Source organism: Nesoenas mayeri (assembly GCF_963082525.1).
Source record: "Nesoenas mayeri genome assembly, chromosome: 20".
Lineage (NCBI taxonomy): Eukaryota > Metazoa > Chordata > Aves > Columbiformes > Columbidae > Nesoenas > Nesoenas mayeri.
This window is the reverse complement of record NC_137569.1, coordinates 9,072,818-9,088,705: the sequence shown is the minus strand read 5'-3', so window position 1 is coordinate 9,088,705 and position 15,888 is coordinate 9,072,818. Positions and strand designations below refer to the sequence as shown.

Here is a 15,888-nt window from a genome sequence, read left to right as displayed (position 1 = left end):
CAAAAAATCCACCTAAAACCAGGCTAAACACTTGATGATTTAGACTGTGCCAAGTTACGCATTTGACTGGTTACAGCACCAGATTTAGCCAAGTTACGTAGTTTAAAGCTATAGATACGTTCCGGCTGTGCGGACTGGTCTTGAGGTAGCAAGGTCGACCTTTCCATCCACAGCCACAGAATTAGGCACCAAAGCACAAAATAAGATCCCAGTGCCCGGTCCTCAGGTTCTCCAGCCAGCAAGGAAAACTGAAGCAGTGGCAGCAGCAAGAGTCAGAAGAGTTTAAAACGTTACCTCTTAAAGAACAGGGTCTGATATATTATATAGCAAAATCTATTTGGGTATCAGTGGCGGCTTTTCCTTCAGAAAAAGGACCTGTGGGTCAACACTCCATCCTCTCGTGCCTAAATTCCACATTTGTGTAAGAGGGATCATCACACTTGGCTACCACAGAGGGCCATGGCCAGGCTGCATTTACCACTGACTGACACGAACCTCAGTACTATAGACAAGCATCACAAGAAACTGCCCCCTGCCCCAAATGCTTTATGAAAAATAAAACGTCCCTTAAAAAGCAGGTTTCAGATTCAGTTCCCTAGTAGATATCACAAAATTTGACAAAACCTCTACAAACGCAAAAAAAATCCCAGCATAATTTTACAACGTCCTTTCAACCTGACATGTTAAAAAAAAAAAAAACATGCACAATTAAATATGATAAAGATAATGACAAAACAAGAGAACAAAAAAGCTGGGCAATATTGTTCCTTCTAGCTTCAAAAAAAATAAATTATAGTGCACTCAGTTTGCCAGTTTAATAGGTGATGTGACAGGTCCTTAGTTCATCTTGGGACAATTTGAGAACAGAATGATTAGCAGTGTATGATGACAGTGATCACTAGCTGGTTCCTGGAGAGCTGATAAGTTATTAAGCTAAACAATGCATCACTATTATGAGCAAGTCAGTGCACTAACTGTAATTTCCTTGAAAGCTGAGCAGCGCATGATTATACTTGTCCACTCAGACTCCCTGCTGGCAGCTCCCTATTCTGCTATTGTTCTGCGCTCTTGAGTCTTCCCAGTGCCCAGGATGCAGCCACATGAAAATGTATTCTTCATATTCAGGCTGCGCTGTGGCAGCTGTCATCTGAAGGAGAGCGGGAAGAGAGACGTTCTCTGTCCTGAAGCGCAGCTATTAGAGCCCCTAAAAACATGTGGCTTTGTTTGTCAGCACAAGTTGCCTCTCATTTCTAGCTGAGGCAATTTCCATTTCAAGAGTGCTCTGACTTTGGGATGACATATATATACCTACAAATATATTACACACACATGCATGTGCGTTTGTGTGTATTAAAACACGCGTACATACATTTCTGGTTGTTTTCTTTATGATGCTCAGAAGACAGTTGCTATTACTGGAAGCTCAAATGAACGTGTTTCAATTCTTATTTCTCTCTCAAGGTATAAGCAAAGACAACATAGCACACCTCTGCTAACAAACCTACAAAAACTATAAACAGAAACGACAAAAGAAGGCAGCAGCTGGAGGATAAGGATTTCAAGTGGCTAATACATAGATTGGAAACACGGCCTTCATCTGTCCTACTAAGAGAGATGGCTCTAGGGGCAGAGATGATGCAGGACCTGGGGAAAACAGCCCGGTCCGAATGCAGACGTGCTTTGTGACACCGACAAGCCGCTCTGCCGTGCCTCAGTGTCTCCCTCTGCAAGGAAAGGCAGCAGCATCTCCCCCTCAAGGTGCCGATCCCCGGGGTGCACCAGGTCGGGCGACCACGGGGTCACTGCTGCACCACGGGGTCAATGCAGGGCCCGATTCTGCACCACAGGGTCACCGCAGGGCCCGATCCTGCACCACGGGGTCACTGCTGCACCATGGGGCCACTGCAGGGCCTGATCTTGCACTGCGGGGTCACTGCTGCACCATGGGGTCACCACAGGGCCTGATCCTGCACTGCAGGGTCACTGCTGCACCATGGGGTCACCGCAGGGCCTGATTCTGCACCGCGGGGTCACCGCAAGGCCTGATTCTGCACTGCGGGGTCACTGCTGCACCGTGGGGTCACCACGGGGCCTGATTCTGCACTGCGGGGCCACTGCTGCACCGTGGGGTCACTGCAGGGCCTGATCCTGCACCGCGGGGTCACTGCTGCACCGCAGGGTCTGATCCTGCCCACCTGGAGTAAAGTGAGTCCCTAACCCACCTGGTTCTGTGGAGAGAGAAGAACAGAGACCCTCATTATGATCCTCTAAACTCACTCTTACAAATCCACCTGCGCCCGTGCCTGTGTGGACAGTCAGTCCCACGCAGCCTCCCCTCGGTCAGGTGCAGTTTTACCACGGCTCATGTCCCGAATGTCGCCAGCCAGCCTGTCCAGCAGGAAAAGCTTTTAAAACCCTCAGTGTCTTCCCCTCCACCAGCAAGAGCCATTGCAGAGTGTAAGCCCCATTGGCTGCCAATGAGCCTTGAGGTGCCAAGTGCTTAAGTCAGTTTTTTTCAAATGGGACTTATGTGATTCTGAAAATATTATCATGTACCTCACATTAGATTTGATATAAAGTGAACATTAAGTGGTAGGAAAACCTGACACTGAGAACATTTGACAAGTGCTTAAAAGGTAGGTCCTAATTCATTTTAAACTTTGTTTTATGTAAGACTCATTTAAGGAGTGCCATGAAATTCTTTCATTGTCCTTTTCTCTGTGCTGATCCTGCAAGGAATACATAATCAGTGATATGTTTAAACAAGCCAAGGAAAAAGTACTACTCTGTTTTGAACCCAGGAACTATTCTATTCCTATCACGGAGCTTTTCAAACCCAGGAGAAAGGGGAAAAAAATGTTACTGTTGGAATTAAAAACACAAAATGAGTAAAGGTAATATTCAAAATGCGATACTAGTAATACATATAGGAAAAGCCTGACCTATAGTTTGGAAAAAAAGGTTAACACCATTGCTATTCGCACAGCTCATACCTTTACAAATTAATTATTTCTATCCCTACAACAAGATGGAATTATCTGACTATTCTCCTGGGCAGTAAAGAAAGGTTAAGAAGTCAATCATTTCTACTCCAACTCCTACATTAACCATCCCGTAGCTGCGCTACTGCAACTGTCTATGAGCTTGTGCCATAAACATAACCAGAATTACTTGGCTTCAAAGGTTAGGTTGGTTTGGTTTTGTTTTCCCTGAACTCTGACCACATTCAGCAAGTTAACAGCACCTTCCACAACACTGGAGGTGGGAACTGGTGACCTGGAGCCAGGAATTTCATCAACTGCTTTGCTATGATCCCCCAACTACACCCTCTGTTATCCGGCCAACGGAGATGGCGCCAAAGATGGAGCCGTTTGCTGTTCTAAGTCATGTGGGCACCTACAAATCCACAAGAAAAATGCAGTATTATATTCCAGTCAGTGGGAACTCAAAGAGATAAATAGCAACACCATGCCATGGAAGGCTATTCAAACATGGATTAACAGCCAAGGATGTATCAGTTTAAAACCTCCGTGACCTGCTATCAACACACAAGAAAATGAATTTAAAGCATATGCTCACGTACATATCAAAAGGACAAATCTTACATGAAACATTTTACACATACATGCACATACTATATATCATCTCTGACTTTTCCTTCTTTTTTTCCCCCCTCCGGTAATTAGGTCATTATCACCTTTACAACAAGATATCCATTCCAAAGACACTGCTTCACAACATCATTAAAAGCTAACAGAAAACCATATTGTTTGGGGACTATTTCATATTTAAATAATTGCTTAAGATCACAATTCAACCACCACCAGAATGAACAAAGGCATTCAAACGGGTACAGGACACACAAAACCCTTTAACATTAGTCATTCTAGGCTGGCTTTACACTCCTGTGCAAATGGAAAGTATTTCTGTGCTGTCACAGCCCAAGAGCTCCCAGGGAGAGCTCAGTGATTCGGTACAAACCCTTCCCTTGGAGACTTTCATCCCTCCCCAGCCACAAGCCCTTCCCTACACACAGAGTGTTCAGCCTGGGGTTCAGGCTCAGCACCCCCGATTTGGAACAGGCTGCCCAGGGCAGTGCTGGAGTCACCATCCCTGGAGGGCTGGACAGACAGACATGAGGTTCTCAGGACATGGGTTAATGCATGAGTTAGGTTATGGTTGGACTCCAACGATCCTGAGGGTCTCTTCCAACCAAGGTGATTCTATGATTACAGCACCGTGCTGGGTAATGTGACAAGGCATAAAGCCAACAAAATGACTGTATGTAATTAAGAGAATGACTCGGAAATGCTGCACCTTGGAGTAACTTGATACCAATATGAAGACTGGAGAGAAAATTCTTCCATATGATGTGGTTTCTTCACATGACCGCTATTACAGCAGGGTATTAGACACTGTGCAACTTTTACTGTAGGGCACCCACCACACTATACTGTACATTGAAGTCAGACCAAGTAACATTTGGACTTCATGTCATTCTAATACTTTCCCTTACTTAAGTCAAGAATATAAATAAAACTCTCATGTAGGGCTTGGGTAGCTTCGTTAATCTTGTACATCCACCTAACACCATTATAAATGGTAATTCAGCTGTCTGCCCAGCACAGAAGCGAACGTGCGCCCTTTCCCCAGGCGAGCTTTGCTCTTACCCAGCTATGGAATTTTTTGGTTTCTAGTTTAAGTCAGAGGAGCCTTGAGGCTGCTCTAACCTCAGCTAGTTTTTCAGTTTACAGCCAATAAGTAGTTTCACATGAAATGCTCACAAAGAAAGATAAAGGACCATTAAACTGACTGCAGTGGACAGTTTCTCCTCCATAGCCATAGTTGTCTCCAAAACTGAGAGGTGGTACAGTCCCACTCTTAAGTTCAAAAAACCACTTTGTCCCCTTTAAAAGAGACATTAAATACACATTACAATGCTGTGCGAAGCGAAGCGTTACAATGTCAGCAAGGTCAACAACAGGTTAACACAGAAGAGTGCAAAACTGTGCAGGGCTTTAAGTACAAGATCCAACGGAACAAAATCCTAAGCGACCTCCTCTAGTTGACCCAGCCTTGAGCTGGGATGATCTTCAGAGACCCTTCTCGACCATTCTGTGGAGGTTTGCTGGCTTTCTAATTCAGTGATGACAGCATGGTACCAGGCTTAGACTGGAAACACCACAAACACGTTAGGGTTCCACTACAGCGTTAACTGTTGGAGTCCTGCGTGAGGCTCCCGTGGAGTTCTGAGACACCCACGCTGGCTCACCAGCCCAACCTGTGCTCTGGCATCGGCCTCTTGCTCCTGCCATCCAGCCTGCTTGGGTCAAGCTGCGTTCTTCTGACCTCTCCTCTGCTTAACCAAAGTTATACTGGTCTAGCAAAGCGGTTCCTGGCAGCCGTCACCATACTGGGACATCTGCGTGCCAGAAACCCTGAAAAGAAAGCAACCACTTACAAAACTTCTATGTCAAAAGTGATGCTCTGTTCTTTAGGAACCCAGCAGCTTTGTACATTTGTAACTATCATCACCTTGCCTGAAGCGCATGTAACGTAAACTCATTTTGGGGAACGATGTATTAATTTTATTTGCGCAGAAATTGCTATGTACTGTCTACTCTTAACAAAAACAATAATAGATTTGTTTCCCCTTAGAGTGGAAAAGGTAAATACTGTGAAACACATAGTCCCGCCACTCGCTGCAGAAACCCCTTCACTAAGAGTCCCAGAGCCGCTCAGGAGAGGAGGAGCCCCCAGCAGCTGGTCCAGCCCTGGCCAGCGCAGCAGATGCAAACAAGCCACACACGTTAAAACTCCGCTTGGCTTATGAAAACGCCAAATGGGGAACAACATGCAACTCAAAACACATCATCTCAGTATAGCATAAACTGCCCTAAATTTATCCCCACAGCGGTAAGAGGTTAATTCTTTCTTTGCCATTTTGCAAGCAAGGAGTTTGAACGTGAAAACAATTAAAGGCACAATTTTAACATTAGCTAACCTGATATAAAGATTTCTGAAATCATTTTTGAGTGACGGCACCTTCGGTGCAAATAAGATAATTTAAATAACAATTAACAAAAGAAGTATATTTACTGCTGGAACTCCAAAGCAAATTAGACAAGTCAATTGAGGAGAAACTAGTGACAAAGCAACTGGAACCAGTCCATTTGCGCAATAAACCAGATTTTGACAGCAACAGCATCTTCTGCAAGAATATTTTCCTCATTTCAAATCAGTCCATGTAGTTCAGAGTGATCATTAGTTCATTCCAGGTTAAGAAACAAATTAGGAACTGAAAAAGCAAGTAAAGTTGCTCCAGGGTCTCAACACCCAATGCTCCGGTCACCATCAGTTCCATGTGTCCAGCGCAGGTCATGTCACACCACCCAGTTAGAAACACAAAATAGGCTGAGATCTTTTGGCCTAAATACTCAGCACATTTAATATTGCTAATTAGTTTAAAACCAGCAAATGAAAATGTTTGTTTTCCATGTTATAATCGAACTCCAATTTCCATCCAAAAGCAGCTTGAAAAAGATCACAACTGAAAGATTAATCATGTAATAAGTCATCCACCATTTTCAAAGAAGCATCAAACTAAAGACCAAGCAAATCTATGTAAATGTATACAGTTGCTTGGATGCATACAGAGTATATCCTTCTCATTATTAAGAACAAACTTTTTTCCTTTATGCCAAGACTATATTTATGTGCAAGTGAGTGCCTTGGAGGTTATTGAAAGCGAAGACAAAATCTTCTTTTAGGAAAAGAAATAAAAGCTACAAAGTTGAACAAGATTAACATGGGCCATTTCAATCAAGGTCTCTGACTTGTCAACCTCAGCTAACTCACCCTGTAAAACAGAGTCTCTGTGTGGCACCATTATGGGTTGAATATCGGTCTTCTAACCACAGGTATCATTAAAACCAGTGCACATCATTACCCAGATTCTCTGACATTTCTAAAGAGGCCTGAACAGAAAAAGACAGGGAGAGTCACACCCATGGTTTAACTGTTCTATCCACGTCAAAACTTGTAAACATTCCCCTCCCAGCTATAGAAATTCCCATTTTTTTAAAAATTCACCTACTTGAATACTTTACAAAAGACTTAGAGATTGCATTTAACTCTAAACAAGTGGTGCAGCTTGCAACACCTTACGCCATCTCTAATATCCTCTGCAACAAGGACACAAACTCTGCAAGCAAAGAAAATGAACTTTTCTTTTACAGTCACACCTCGATCGCACTCACACTTACAGAAGGGCTGGGTTTCTATTCTATAAACAATTTATACTGGAAGAGTTTGGGTCAAGGATGGCCTATCACCAGTAACAGCCTACATCTCCCTACAATTCCCAGTAAGTAGCACTAATATCTTTAAAACATCATATGAATGAAACTTAATTGGACCACAAAGGTCTGAACAAAATCACTTTGCCTACTAAGACATTCCCACACAAGTGTAGCTCCGAAATCCCTGTATGATTAACAAATGGTTTGCTGCAAAACTTACCCCATCTCTTTTCCACATGCAAACCTACATGCTCTGCTATCTCGGCATTACGGCTCTGAGCCTTCCAGAGCCGGCTGCAGTTCAGAACTACATGGTTTATTTTCATCTCCAGCAAAGCACATTGAACAGGCCAAAGTAAGGAAGTCGGTTCTGCTTGGTGAGGAAGTTTAGGCATTCACTGCTTTTTTTGGATGTGAAAATAAAACTTTATCAAGCAGTACAACATGTTTATTATACATCAGACCACAAAAATGAGCTCAGATTCTGTTTCCGTGGTCAGCACAACTTTGTGCAGTACGTCTGACGCTATCGAGGGACCGTATAGTCATGGAACACACTTAATCAATCTTTCGTGCCATAATAGAACATTTTTGCCTGTTGTTTTCTCTCTTTACAACTATATCTTATAGTTTGCTACGCAAAATCAAGCTGAGCTCTGGGGGGAGGAGAGATGGTTTTACTTTGACATGATAAGTGCAACTTACAGGCTTTGCTCTGGTGATTCTGAGCTGCAATGAATGGAGTTATTTCCTCACATTCCTGTTGTATAATTCCTCCTTCACCAGCCTTCAGCTATCAGCGGATCAGAGCTGGAGTTTGCTCTGGAGTTGGCAAACAAAACAAAAGAACAAATCTGCACTGTTTCCTCTGAAAAAAAGAAATTATAGCCCTTGTCCAAATATATTAAAACATTGAAACACGCAGGAAGATTAAGAAGTTGCGTGTTAGATAAATGAGGTGGTGTGCTCAACAGATTTAAAAAAAAAAGAATTAAGTGGAAAGATTTACATATTTACAGAGCACAAACAAGGCATTGTCAAATAGTTCAAGCCATCAAACGGAGCCTAATTTAAGTTATAACTCAGTGGAAGGAGTAGCCTGTGGATTCAAACTATTGTGTTAATGAACAACTCAGCTGTTACTTCTTGATGATGAATGCACAACAGTCACACTTTTCCTGAACAGACCTGCAATACATGTGCTCTGCTGCTGAAGCGTAAGAGCACCCGGCTTGCGGGGGAGCCACCCAGGAACGAACAAACCCCTCATTTTTCATTTAAATATTGACTTTCATCTGAAAATAATAAACAAATATCCAGTTAAAGGAATTTTTAATGACTTACACGGCAAAAGATAAATATTTTTCCTCTATTTTATTTCTCAGACCAATATCAGTGGGCAACAGCCTTGTTTCCTTTACATCACTGATGTTGTACCTTATCCCCAGATGATGTGTTACATCTGTGCAACAGCTCTGCCAATGCATGGAAATAGTTCAGCATGGGAAACAGGGAAAAAACAACCAGCCCGCTACAAACTACATCCAGGTATTTATTTAAAAGGCAAATGTCCAAGTCCAGACAAGAGGAAGAAAGAAAAAAAATGAACTGCCCTGTTAAAACATCCAATATCTAAACCAATGTTTCGCCAGCACTCAGCGCTCCCCAGAGTTCCACTGGGGGCTTGATCCAGTACTTCTGCCCCACTTCTTTGAGTCGCATTTAGTTTGTAAGCGCTCCTGTCACCTTCAGACTCGGCACCAGCCTCGGCCTGACCAGAGCACACGGTGGCTTGGGGACTGAGGGCACGACCGCCGGGCAGGGACAGACACACAACCAAGCAGTGCCCCACCGGCCAGCCGTGTGCCAGGAGCTGAAAAGAAAGGGAAATAACAACAACATGCGTAGATAAACAATAAGGGACCATCAGGAAGGAAACCTGCTCTTTCCAAGGTTCAACCACCGCAGAACGTTCTCACAGCCCAGCAGCGGCTGAAACGTCCGACAGCCCTGAAGCCAAAGTGATGACATTCAGAACTGAAGAGCTTATGTTCTTCGTTAGCCCAAACAAGCAACTTCTATTCTCTCTGCTCATTTAACTCGTTCTCAGCAGCTCTTACTGATCCTGAACACCCGCGGCAAGTTCAGCCCCACACGTGCGGCGTCAGTCCCTCTCTAACACATGGTCACCACGTCAGCCTGAAAAAGAAGTCCCCAAACCTCAGATATCACACGTACATACACCCCAGGAAATAAAAAAAGATTAAAAAAAAACCCACACAAGACATTTGGGAGTCTTTAACACATCAAAAGCAAACAGGAGCAACTCATTTTAGATGAGTAAACGCTACCTTATAACCTGCAGAAGTCTTTATTCAGTGTCCTCTTAGGACACAAGGGATGGCAGAACCAAGGGGGGAAAAAAGGTTTCAGCAACAGGAGGAACTTCCCTTTGCCAGATAATCACTCAATGTTTCAGACCAATCTGTATTTCACAAAAGGGCATAAACGACATTTGTTTGTCTGAGTTCATACCAAAGGACGCAGATTACTGATCTCCTGAATGTCCTCAAGTGATGCGTAAATACATTTTAAGCACTTGTTTGTCCTATTACGTTCTGAAATCCAAAATAGACCTTTTATTACAGTACCTCCAATTTCAGGACACCTAGACAGTAAACAAGTGATCAGGGAATGAGAAACACTTATATTAATAGCAACGACACACTGTTCGTAAGCAGAGGTGTCAATTATTACTAAGCAAAAGGGATAGATTACCAAAAATACCATCATAAACTCAGCAGAGATAACAAACCTAGTTTCATTATTCACTCAAAGACTGAATAAAATCCAGTTTATTTTGTACAGTTTATCATTGTTTATTTCTTGCTACATTTTTATTAGAATGAATATTTTCCAGCACCTCTCCACTCTAAGAACATCTCCCACCTCTGGGCAGCGGAGGCAGCAGGACAAACAGCCTGGGACACGGGACAGAGCCCAGCCCGGCTCTTCCACCCCATCCAGCACCTCTGAACCGTGTCCCTCGCACGGGCAGCTTTCTGCATTCAGTGCCGCACCTGGGAGCTCGCACGGCGCCCGGAATCCTGCTGCGAGGCACCAGCACCCACAAACTGCACCTCTAGAAGACCTGAGCGTCTTGGAAAAGAAACCAGACTGCCAGATGCTTTGGAAATGGCCGCCTTAAATCCTTCCGTGGCCAAGGTCTCATCCTTTACACACACATAGCTTGTTCCTTCTCTTCGGGACGATGAAACAATGATTATCTCAAATTAAATAGTATCAGAAAACTCTCTGAGATTTTAAAATTTGTGATACTAGACACATGACCTACAATAATTTTAACCATCCAGCTCTGTGAACAAACTAACCTCTCACCTTCATCCTGGGTATAACTTACTGTCATTAGAATTTAAATAATGCATTTCTTCCTCACTACTCTGTTCCACTGTTTACCACCAAATCTTTATATTAGGTACCAGAACAGAGAGGAAAGGCTACTTGTTAATTCATTGACTCCAGATGTTCAAGGGTCTACCAAAGCATTACCCAGAAATCAGGCTAATTACATTACACAATTACAGTGCTTGGAAGAACCCTGACCCCACTTTATTCTCCAAGACTTAAACTCTCCATATATTTTTATATACACTCAAAAGACAAGGTCAGGCTCACCTTCCTTCTCCCTCTGGCATGCACTGGTGGCTCGGTGCAAGCATTACCCAAGACATCCTTCCTCCCCCTCCACTCAGATTTAACTCACAGGATCACAGAATGTTAGGGAATTCGTATGCAGTAAAAGGAGATACAGTTAAAAATATTTTGCAATTAGGGAAAAGAAAAATCAAGAGAGGAGTGTAGCAGCCCATTAGTATATCTATCCAGTCCTCACGCAGGTCACTTGTGGCTCATCGTCCAAAAGCATGAGATGGTTTAACTCTGCCCGAGGAAGCGGAAAGGGAACAATTTTGGTGGGAGGGAAACTGTTCTTTTTGCAGGGGGGAGGTTATCAACAAGCACTGTTCTCTGCCCCAGAGAACGAACATTTACAGAGGCAAATACAGAAGAAAAAGGATGCAACGTTAAAACCAGGCACAGTTGTTACATTTACATACACAGCGCACCTTCTGAATAGGTGAAGATCCTTGGCACCAAGGAACTCTCAAGCCAAACACGGACACAACATCAAAACACTGGGATGACGACGACAGCAAAAGCAAAAAGATTAGATGTGCAAACCTTCAGCACACAACCGAAAATTACATGGACCTGATCCTGCCTAGCAGAGCTCAGCTGAAATCAATGGGTCTGCACTTAGAGAAGCAAAGCATCAAAAGCTCATCGCTCAGTGCAACTGCTTAGGGGTTTTGCTGTTATTTATTTCTGGACTACTTTTCTTAATGCAACTTTGCATAAAATACCTCATGTCTAACTTAAAGTTATGATTAATAGTGTTTTTCTTTCAGCTCAGTTCAGCCCACCGTTTTATTCACTACTGGTCTCACCTCTTCACCTCGTTAACTGCTTTCTTGCTTCTGGCCATAGGAATAGTTCCAAAATTGCTGTTCTTTGTTCAAAAAAAATACTGCTATTGTAACCGAAGCTAAATTAAAAGACTCATGTCATGAACAAGGGCAGACTGAAGGTGGCAAAAGGCCAAATAAGAGGGAGATTTGTTACTTTTCCTTCCCAAGAGGATTAATAAAAACGTACAAGATTTAAAAAAAAATTGCTCCAGCCCTTTTCCCTGGTGCATGAGAACATGAAGGAGCCTCCACTATTCCCTCCACATCACTTCTCAGAAGAGCCTATGTAAAAATTGCAGACTTTCTTGCATGACTACCATAAGGACACTGATGATGTCATCGCCACCTCTCTGGATCACATCTGTCCCACAAATCATTATTTCTCACCGGCAGCCTCGCAGCGCAGGTAAAAACCGTTTAAGGTCTCGCTGCGAAAAACGTAGGTGATACAAGTAATGGCATCTTTGTTATCCCATCAGAAAAGACGAGCAGGGATGTGGGCCACCTTCCCCTTGCACCCCCCAAGTGGTCCTTTCCAGGAGGGGTGGCTGGGGGGGGAGATTTGGCTGTCACCCATATAAAAAGCTGTTGTCTATGGGCATGTTTGCTTCTTAAAGGAGGAGTAAAAAGCAGCAGTGGGATCATCAATCTATGGAGTTACATCTCCCAGAGATCCTCACCTTCCTCATACACACGATGTTCACCAGAGCAGAAGGTTTGGGGGTCAGGGACCTTGTTTGCCGCAGGACATGAGAAGAGCACACAGGAGAGAGCGATGTTTCTGTACTGTCAGCTGTCTTAAGGGTGACACAAACAAGCTTCCCCTTCTCCCCCCTGCATGTCTACTGTCTGCAGCACCAACAAAACAAACACAAGGGAAATAAACAGAAGTTTCCCATGCAGATAAACCTTTCCACAAACAGTTTTTGTTCCTGACCACTGAGATTCCATGAAAGCTGGGGGGGAATTATCGATACCCGCTATGCATGGAAAGGGGAGGACATCAGCATACCGAACTGGCAGGTGTTGTACCCAAATGCAGGACAAGGTATCACTCCCCAAAAGGCTTGTCTTACCATCCTAACCCTTTCACAGCTCTCCAGCGCTGAAGATGTGAAATACAGTGTGAAACAAAAAGGCAACAGGACCATCCCTGAACTTAAAAAATTCATCAAAACCCAGTCTATGCATCAGGAGTGACAGATTTAAAGATTTCACTGTTGATGTTAACAGTGACATTTGAAACATGGGAAGGAGAGCAACAACCCCTCCAAAATATCAGCAACCACTTTCAATTATAATGAAACAACACATCAAAAATAGAAATTGAAGACTGAAGAGCCTTTAATGCCTTACTGAGTATCCAGGGCCAGCAGTAAACAACGTGCTGATACACTTTACACAGCGCACAGCGTTAGTGGTGAGCCAAATGGGCTGAGCCCAAATCAGAGTGAAATTTCAATGCACGAAGTTGAACTGTAAGATAAGGGACCGTAATCAAATTACACCACAAACAGGTCCATTCATCCATAAGCATTATCACAGAGAGAGGATTGAATTACAGTTTGGAATAAAACAATTTAAGAAATAAAGAGCAAATTTATTATCTATTTATTATTTTCCTGTGGCCAAAGAAAATTTCCCACCTTCATACAAGAATGCTATCCCAGGTGAATGTGGGGAGAACACTGAAATACTTAATTACGAGGCTGGAAAAACAAGAAGAGTTTGAGCTGTGTTATTTACATTCCCATTCCTCTTTCTGAATAGAGCAACAAAGTCAACAAGCTAAGTGAAGACACAAGAACATGCAATTGCACTTCAAGTTGTTTTGCTGTGAAAGGCCTAAGCAGCTTAAATACATTCAATAAACCAGCCAGAGTATTTTTTTCCTCCCTCTGAAAAAAATATAAAAATCTCACAGTGCCTTCCACTACGTTTTTTCTTCTTTTCCCCGAAAGCTCTCACAATCCATTTTACTCAATACCAAGTGCAAGACATGCATTGCCCCTCATCCTCCTCCAATTTGGCAGCACTAAAAAAGCACCTTTTAAAACGAACACACGTGTGGACGATTCTCTCTTTCAGTAAGTGCTGGAAGGAAAAACAACCAGGAAAAAAAAATAGCGAGAGGGAAAAAAAAAACCCACCAAGCAACACTCCTCCTCCTCCCGCTGCTGTTGTTGCCTTTGTTGTCCGGCGGTCGCCCCGCGCCCGTCGGCCCGGCCGGGCCCCCCCGGCCCCACCTGTTCATTGCCCGCCCGGGGCAGCGCGCAGCGCCGGGCAGGGCAGCGGGAGCCCCGCCGGGGGCGGCCCCGGAACGCGCCGGGGGGACCCGAAACTCCAGCGCTGACCCCAGGACCATCTCCCAGGCTTGTGATTGGGGACGGGGGTGTGAAGAAGACTCAGGTGTCCCTCGCTCGTCCCCCCCACAAACCCTGCCCTCCGGAGAGGAGGGTGTACCCCCTGACCCCAGCACCCTGACTTCGTGCAAGGAGTGTGTCCTCAGCCACCCAGCACCCTGCCCCTTTGCAAGGAGGGTGTCCCCCACTCCAGCACCCTGCTCCTTTGTAGGAAGGGGGGTACCCTACCCCTGTGCAAGGAGCGTGCCCCCCACCCCAGGACTCTGCCCCCTTACAAGGAGAGATGTCCTCCATCCCAGGACCCTGATTTTTTCAAAAAGAAGGGGCGCCCCCCAGCCTATCAACCCACCCCCTTGAAAGAAGGGGGCTACCCTACCCACTTGCGAGGAAGGTACCCCCCACCCCAGCCCCTTCACAGGGACGGAGGGTGCCCCCCACTCCAGCACCCTGCCATTCTGCAGAAGGAGTGTACATCCCCAGCCCCCCTGGAGCAAGGAGGATACACCCCGAACACTCTGCCCCTCGCAAGGGAGGTGCCCCCCAACACCTCCTCTCCTCGCAAAGGGGGTGCCCCCCAACACCCTGCCCCCTCGCAAGGGAGGTGCCCCCCAACACCTCGTTCCCTCGCAAGGAGGGCACCCCCAGCCCCGCTCTGCCCCATCCCCAGCACCTACCTCGTCTTGGAGGACAGGAAAGCAAGTTTGATTAATCCATAGGTAAACAACTGGATGCTCTCCTTGGCTATGCTGGCCACTCTGAGCCTGTGCTCTAGGATATGCAGTTCCATCTTTTCCTCTTTCTCATTTGTAGTTCATCTATCCCTGGGGTTTATTTTGTGTTTTTGAATGGGGAGGGGGAGGGGGGCTGTTATTGTCGGTGCCTTGTTTTTTTTAATATTTTTTTTCCTCTGGCTCCTTCTCCCCCTTCCCGGCTCCGCGGGCGGGGAGAGGCGGGCGGGGGGGTAGGATGATGGAGCAGAGGGTGCAAAAGTTGGGGAGGCCGGCGGGGCGCGGAGCGGAGCCGGGCAGGGAGGGAGGCAGCGGAGCCCGGAGTGCCGAGCAGCTGGTGCTCGCTGGAACAAACAACTTGCCACTCAAGCCCGGCCCAGCGCGCCTGCGCGCCGCCCCGCCGCATGCCGGGCCTTGGAGTCCGCGCCGCCGCCGGACGGGACGGGGCGGGCCCGTCTACCCGGCCCTACGAAGGGGCGGCCCGGGCGGGCCCGTCTACCCAGCCTCGGGGAGGGGGGACCCAGGCTGCCCACCGTCCCGTCTCTGCCTTCGGGGGCGACTTTGAGCAGCCACTTGGAAACAATAAAATTTATTTACAAGTATTTGTAAGGGAGCAGGCTTTTTGTTTTGTTTAATTTTCGTGGCACCTATTGTTCGACTCAGACGGGGGAGGTGCATAGAGCATCTGGGAAATCACAACCCAAAAGCCAGCGGAAAGGAGAACTTCAAAAGTTTTCATTAGCAACAAGGAAATACTAAAATCTTACCGTGTCTATTCTTCAATGTGGCAGACGGGGAGTCCTCATCTGTTTCCCTGTAAAGCAAAAATCAAGTGGAAAAAAAAACCACAACAACAATTTGCATGCAAGTATCACAGAGGTAAAATCCCAGTTGTTAGGATCATAAAAGCAGCCTTGTGTGTGTGACAGCTGGTGGTATTGGAAGGGTG

General features: G+C 45.3%; 1 protein-coding gene across 1 annotated transcript in view; it reads right to left on the bottom strand.

The window, feature by feature from the left end:
* CASTOR2 (cytosolic arginine sensor for mTORC1 subunit 2) overlaps positions 1–15,454 on the bottom strand; it is a gene marked incomplete at its 3' end in the record, with an annotated part of 117,007 nt that extends 101,553 nt beyond the window's left edge. The window contains exon 1 of the mRNA XM_080357058.1: positions 14,886–15,454. Within this exon, the coding sequence (XP_080213184.1) occupies positions 14,886–14,998 (113 nt within the window). The 5' untranslated portion in view covers positions 14,999–15,454. The remainder of the gene's footprint in view (positions 1–14,885) is intronic.
* Positions 15,455–15,888: the final 434 nt, after the last annotated feature.